The sequence below is a fragment of the Gekko japonicus genome, unplaced genomic scaffold (assembly GCF_001447785.1).
Source record: "Gekko japonicus isolate JY-2015 unplaced genomic scaffold, Gekko_japonicus_V1.1 scaffold1449, whole genome shotgun sequence".
Lineage (NCBI taxonomy): Eukaryota > Metazoa > Chordata > Lepidosauria > Squamata > Gekkonidae > Gekko > Gekko japonicus.
The window spans coordinates 361,892-368,881 of record NW_015173714.1 but is presented as its reverse complement, the minus strand read 5'-3'; the positions used below and the strand labels follow the sequence as shown (position 1 = coordinate 368,881).

General features: G+C 51.5%; 1 protein-coding gene across 3 annotated transcripts in view; it reads left to right on the top strand.

Annotated features, from left to right (window-relative positions):
- The window catches only part of LOC107120596 (transducin-like enhancer protein 1), a 60,357-nt gene that overhangs the window by 9,176 nt on the left and 44,191 nt on the right, over window positions 1–6,990 (top strand). For 2 of the 3 annotated variants that reach the window (XM_015423323.1, XM_015423326.1), the window contains exons 5-6: window positions 1,738–1,800; window positions 3,465–3,539. In XM_015423323.1, the coding sequence (XP_015278809.1) occupies window positions 1,738–1,800; window positions 3,465–3,539 (138 nt within the window). The remainder of the gene's footprint in view (window positions 1–1,737; window positions 1,801–3,464; window positions 3,540–6,990) is intronic. The other variant, XM_015423325.1, reaches the window with a different exon arrangement.

Sequence of the window (6,990 nt, the reverse complement as noted above, 5' to 3'; positions counted from 1 at the left end):
TTTGGGCCCCCCCCCCCCCCCCGCTTTTAACTGTGGCTTGTGATAACGCGAAAAGGCGTTTTATTTTCCGTCTTCTGTAAACTTCTCCAGGTGGTCAGCCGTGTTGCTCTGAAGCACTGGACTCTAAATTTGTAAATCGATCATTTGTGATTTTTCTACTCCTTACTGGGTGTTAATTGGGAGCCCCTTGCAGCAATTATGAAATGGGAAATGTGGCTTATAAATACCTCAAGCAGGTTAAAAAAAAAAAAGGTGGGTTAATGCACCCCGGGGGACTGGAACGGCCCATCCTTCACAGTTTTCAGTGGCAGTGGTTTTAACGGTAGCTTTTGGAAAAGGAGGATCGCCTCTGCCGGCTTGTGTGTGTATGTGTGTGTGTGTGTTTCCTTCTCTCTCTCCCCCTCACACACAGGAAAGGAAAGGAGATTGGGGAGGGGAAGCCAGTGAGCCAGGCCTGATCATTTTTCATACCGCGAGCGTTAAAGTGCCACTAAATTGAACATTAACGAGGCCGAGTGAATCGGAGGCCTCGCTTCCCCCAGGAGCTGAGCTGCCCATCAGTGCATTAGAAAGGAGAATCCATTACCGCAGGCCCCAGGAGAGAATTAAATCTTTCCCAGAAACTACCTGCCGCCAATTCCGTGCACGCAGTTTGCCCCTCCCTGCCTTTCCCCCCTTCTCTCTCTCTCTCTCTCTCTGTCTCTCCCCCACCCCCTTTTCCCCCCCCCCCCCCAATCCTTTGGTTTCCGTGCAAAATGCTTAATTTCCAAAACTGGAACAGAACCGGATGCTTTCAAATGCATGGTTGGAATACAAACCACAACAGGCACACCTTGAATTCTGGCACTTTGATTGAAATTAGGCAATCTAGCTCTTAAAAAACAACAACAACAATCGCTCTTCTCCAAGGAGCTCTGGGAGTGGGTGTGGCTTTCCCTTCCCCATGTATCCTCACAACAGTCCTGCGCGGTGGGTTAGAGGGAGTGACTGGCCCATGGTCTTCCAGAGAGATTCGGTGTTGTGTGTCTAATAGCCTAACCTGGCCAGTTCCCCTGCGGCAGGAAAGCTTAGCCCCTACTGGCGATGGGACTTTGTGTATGCTCAGAGATCATTTGTTATCCAGTGCTGGCATTGTATCTCTTCTTAAAGGGGCCTGCCAAAGTTTAGGGATGGTCATATGGGGAGGGTGGTTAAAGGAACAGGCAGGGGGTTACGAAAGCTGCAAGAAAATGTCACACACACACACACACACCCATATCCACATGTCATGCCCTCTGTTGGCAGGTGAATTAGGTGTTGGAAAAACAGATCGGAGACACGAATGTTCTTAGCTGTTAGGTTAGTGCACGGGAGTCCTGAATTCAAATTCCCACTTTGCCGCGAAACTTGCTTGAGTTGCTTAGAGCCGGTTCTTCTCTCTCAGCCTAACCTGCCTTATAGGGTTGTTGTGGGGACAAAAGGGGGGGGAGGGAGGACCATGAGGTCTTGGGAGGGGGAATAAAAAGGTAACCGACTGAATGGATTGGGGGCGTTTTTCTGTTACGCCTTGGAGTAATCCACCCTGCCTGGCTGTGGCCCTCCATGGCGGAGGGCGGCCCCTCTTCTCCACCTCTGCTTGGGGGGCTAGGACCTCCCGCATCTCGTGTGAGCCCCGTGCTCTCTCTGCAAGGCCGTATCTCAGGGTTTGTGCTGGTTTTCCCCCCCCCCCCCCCCCGGTCTTTCCCCCTCCCCCTGCAGACGGAGATCGCCAAGCGGCTCAACGTCATCTGCGCACAGCTCATCCCCTTCCTGTCCCAAGAGGTGGGTGTCACCATGCTCTGCCTGCCCCTTAATCCACGAGGGGCTGTTGGTGTAGCTGTGTCATCCCCGCCCCCACCGACTTAAGCATGCAGGGAAATTTGGTAGAACCCTGTAGGGCCTGGAATGTTTGTGCGGCTGACAAAATGGCCCTTCTGGTGGTTGGAGTGTTTAGTGGGAGGGGAAGGGGGCTCTGCGGTGTGTTAGAAGAGAGCAGCGACCCCCTTGGGGTGTGGGTGAGGTCTGTTGGCGACCCCTGGAGAGTACAGGAATGCTTGCCTCGCCCCGCCTCCCCTTTTGGGTGGCCGTGGAGGAATGAGCCCGCTGACGTGGACCCACCAAGCTGCCTTATTACTCAATCGGACCCTCGGTCCATCGAAGTCAGCCTTGTCTATTCTGACCGGCAAGCGGCTCCCCAAGGTCCCAGGCAGCGGTCTGTCCCATCACCGACTGCCTAGTGTTTTTTTTACTTGGAGATGCCGGGGATTGAACCTGGGACCTTCTTCGTGCCACGCAGATGCTCTACCCACGGAGCCACGGTCCCTCCCTTTTTGTTTGTGTGGTTTCATGGAGCCTGCTGCTGTCGGTTGCACTACGTCGCATCCGAATGTTAGAATTCAGATTCGACTGTAGATGTTTTCTGCATCTTCAGTCTGGTGGTTGAGAGGAGCCCCGGAGACCTCTCTCTCTGCCTCCAGGAGACTGGAGGAAGAAGAAGACAGGGGCCCAGAGTAGAGATGTGAAGGCCCGGAAAAAAAACGGAAAAATTCGGGGGAAAACTTTTCCCCCCGTTTTTTTCCTGAAGCCTTTTTTGTTTTTTTCCAAAAAATTGGAAAAATTGAAAAAAGAAAAAAAATTGATTATGGAACGTTTTATTTTAACATGATGAATAAAATATTTTGACAAGGTGTTCAAATATTTTCCAAATCATTTCTAAAAATATATATATATGGTATCAGATTGATCTAATTTCTGTGCACTGAGGACAAGCAAGTCCTAGGTTACAAACTGAACTCTCCAATGCAAGAACAAGATGCATTTCTTCCTTTAGGAGGTGCGATTGTCAGAAGAAAATAAAAAAGGTTTCAGTTTTGTTTTTGCATGTGGGTGGGTATTCTGTTTGAAATAATTGTTTGGATACACTATATTTTTAATATGCTAATTGTGATAATTTCATGCCAAGTAAAAATGTCCATAGTCATATTTTATGTTCCTAAAGTAACAGAATGACTTTCAATCTAGAAAAGACAAAAGAAATGCTAATGTAGCATTTTTTCAATTTTTCCAAAAATGTCCGTTTCCCCCCGAAAAAAACCCGGGTTTTTTTTCCGAGCTTCAAAATTTCTGGAAATTTTACATCTCTAGCCCAGAGTAAACAGCTTTGTTTCCTGTGGGGTTGAGGATAAGGGTGCTTCAGCTAGAGGAAAAGTGGGGTTTGAAGAGGCCTGGGGGGGGGGCGGGTTGGAGGGATTGAGAAGAGAGCAGGCCTTTGGGAATGGGGGTAAGGAGATTGCCTAGGGCGCTGCTGATAAGGGGTGTTGCGTCCCTCCGGGGGTGGTCAGTCCTGAGGTCCCCGTGCTGCGGGAGGGGCCAGGAAGACGGGGGCGGTGTTCATCTCTCTGCTAACTTGAGTGTTGTTGTCCTCGTCTTCTTTTAACCTCTTGCAGCATCAACAGCAGGTGGTTCAAGCCGTGGAACGTGCCAAGCAGGTGACTATGGCAGAACTGAACGTGGCGATTGGGGTATGTGGACCCCTCCCCTCCTCCCGAATCCCGTGCTGTCGGTGGATCCTCTTAGTCACCCTTTGTGATTGGGGGGGTGTGGTGGGGTGATGGCAGGTGGGGTCCTCTCTGTGTTCTCCTGGTCCTGAAATCTAGGCCTGGTCTGTGCTTGATGCGCCGAGCTCCGTAGCTCACCAGCTTCGGTTTGGGGGAGCCCGTCCTGCCCGTTGACATCTTGATTCTTCTACGAATCCCCTCCGAACTCTTGGCTGCGGCTGAGGGGTGGGATCCCAGGCAGCTCGCAGAGCAGATGCGGGAAACCCACGCTTGGCTTAGGACTTGCAGCCAGAGACTTGACTAACTGAGCGAGAGAGCTGCTGAATATATCCAACTGTCCATTATTTAAGGGTTGCTACTCCTCGGGCCTTGCGTGGGCCAAATTTCCACAGTCTAAGTCATGCTTAAGTGCCTTAATCAATGGGAGGCAGTTTCAGAAGGTAGCCGCCGTTGGTGTGCAGTTAGAAGAGCTGGGTTCGAGTCCAGCAGCGCCTTAGACACCCCACACGTTTTTCAGGGTATGAGTTTTCGTAAGTGAGAGCTCCCTTTGTCATATACTAATAGGAACACGGTCCCTGTCTGATCCAAGGAGCTTTGATTCTTGAAAGCTCTTCATCCCCGGAATCTTGTTCTTCTCTAAGGACTCGAATTCACTGGGGGTGTACGTCATGCCTGTCCCTCCCACTGTCCTTCAGGAGGGAACAGTAGATGTCCCATTTTTTTCTGACTGGATATTTGTTGTGTCCTGGCACTTGGGGCGTCCACCTGTTCCCCGTTTCCGGAGCCCTGCGGAATCACGGCTTTGGGGGAGACGCAGGCCGCCTGATCTCGTCTCTCTGTTTTCAAGGCCCTTCCCCAGACGTCTCTGAAAAGCCCAGCGTGGCTAAAGTTGGAAGCTGAGGAAGGAAGGAAATGGGTGTATTGCTGGTGGTGTCCGTAACCGCACCACGGTCAGTGTGCGGATTAGGAGAGCCTCGACTGGGAGGGATGTGACTGGAATGGCAGCGGGTAATTGGATTTGGTGCGGTGAGCCGGGGAGCGGGAGGGGGGTAGGGGGCCGGAGATCCACAGGGCACCATTGAGAACAAAACAGGCTGCAGCTGGTTGGACCGAGGGGAATTCAGCATTATTCACGCAGAATGGGATATTCTCTGCCCCACTTCCGGCCAATCCTGCTGCCGTTTCTTTTCCCACTAAGAATGACCCACAGATTCAAGCAGGTTCATAAGGATGAATCAGATGGGCCTTGTCGCCTTCTTCAGGAGCCCTTTCCCGTACAGAGGAATAAAAATGTCCCGTGCCTCTTCGGGGAGACGCACAGGCTCAACCTTTGGTGGCTCAACCTTTGGTGAGCCTCCAATGGCTGGGGGACGATTCCCATACTTAAAGGCTGGCTTCTGCTGTGGAGGGATTCTCTGAGCTGTGCAGAGCCCAGACCTTTTTTTGGCTTTTTAGGTGATGCATTCGAGTGATTCTTGGTGACCAAATCACGCTTATCCCCAAGCTGAGGGGAAGGACCCTGGTGCTGTGAGATCACTGTCAGTGTACCAGCTGAAAGGAACTAGTGGGATAGTCAAAGATTTCTCTGAACCCAAAGTATGCGCCTACTGAGCAATGCTCCCTCTAAGGTGCGGAGTCTTGTGAGCAAAAATTCTACTTTGTGAGCTACTGGCATTAAAGCTGTGAGCAAGCAATTTGGCTCCTGCATAAATTAGTTTGCTCTGGAGCCCTCCTTCCTGAGCCGAGACAAAAATGTGTGAGCCAGAGGCTAAAAAACTGTGAGCTAGCTCACACTAATTCAGCTTAGAGGGAACACTGCTACTGAGGAGGCTGTCTGTTGCATCTCTGCATGAGTCACTTGTCTGGGCCTGCTTTATTTTCTTCCCATTTTGAGGCATCCCCTGAAGGGGGAGTCATGTAGAAACACTAAGGCGGCTTCTTTCCTGAGGGTGGGTTGAACCTTTGAAAACAGGTGATAGGCGTCAAGTGTGCCTCCAAATGTAATGCAGGAGAAAGTGGCATCATGAGTCAGAAGTTCGGGAAACACTGTCTTGAGGACTAGAAACTTGACTTTTTGGGGGAGGGGGCATGGAAAGCTCTTATGTCTGCTGACGTCTGCACCCAACTCCAAATCCCAAGCCCTTCTGCAAAGGTGTGCTCAGACAGAAGCTCGCCCCTGGACCGGTAAGTCCTTTTGTAACTCTGGTTCTCCCAAATTTAATTACTGGGGGGGGGGGAGCAGTTGGAGGAAGGTGACTTTGAAGTGCTAAAAAGACGAAAGGGAGGGGTGTGTGTGCCTACGTTTGCCAGTTGTCAGGAATGAGGGTGTCGAGTGTGGAGGCAGAATACAATCCAGGCAGGGGTGTGGGATTGGGTTAACCAATGAGGAGAAGCAATTGGCTTCTGTTCCTGAAAGCTTTTTGAGTACCAACGGTGATATTTAATTTAAAAGGCCAGGGAAGGGAAAGCTGACCCACTTTCTGGGGCTCTGTCAAAACCCATGTACTTAAAAATACGGGGAGGGGGAGGAGTGGGAAAGCGGAATCAGCCCACCCTTCGAGGCAGGAGGATTTCTCGGATCAGATTCTGGCTCTTCTCCCAGTTCTGGGTCTGCAACCTGCCCAGTCTGTTCTCCAAAATCAGAAAGGGTAGGTGTGCGATATTTGCCTAGGTATTGGAGGGGGGGGGCGCTACCTGTCTGTCCTGGAGTGGGGGGGTGCCCCTCCTCACAAGACCCCCACGCTGGGAGGTGGGAAGACCGAGCCCATCTCTGGGATCACACAAAACACAGAGTCCCTTCACAAATTGTCTGGCACAGCCCTTTCGATACGTGCAGTAGCACAAATTTAATTTTGTATTCTGCAAGTGGTGTTGCACATTCCTGGCTGCTCCTGGAAATTGCGCCCACGCAGCCCGAACTGCCAGGCGGATGCAAATGGGAGCCAGGGCACCGGATCAGCGCAGTGCCCACCACTCAGCTCCTTTTTTTGCTCTCTGAATGGCTTTGTTTTCCATCCGGCGGTGGGGTTCCTAACCTCCTTCCTGGCCCAGCTGAGTTATAACCAGCATTCAGCTGTCAGGTAATAGGGGAGCTTTGTGTCTGCTCCAGAGTTTGGATCTCTAGGTCTTTGGCAACGTGCCCCTTAGAGTAAGAAAGCGCCTATATCCTTTGGTCATTTATGTCTTTAAAGTGTGCCCCAACATTACCGGTCCTTGCTCACCGGGGGGCATTTTATCCGGATACTTCCTCAGACCAGAGCCGACCCAAAACCACGGGTGGTGGTGGTGGTGGAATGGCAGCTCCTAATTGAAAGCCTGGTGGAAGAGCTCCGTCTTGCAGGCCCTGCAGAACTGCAAAAGGTCCCTCAGGGCCCTGATCTCTTCCGGGAGCTCATTCCACCAGTGTGGAGCCGCC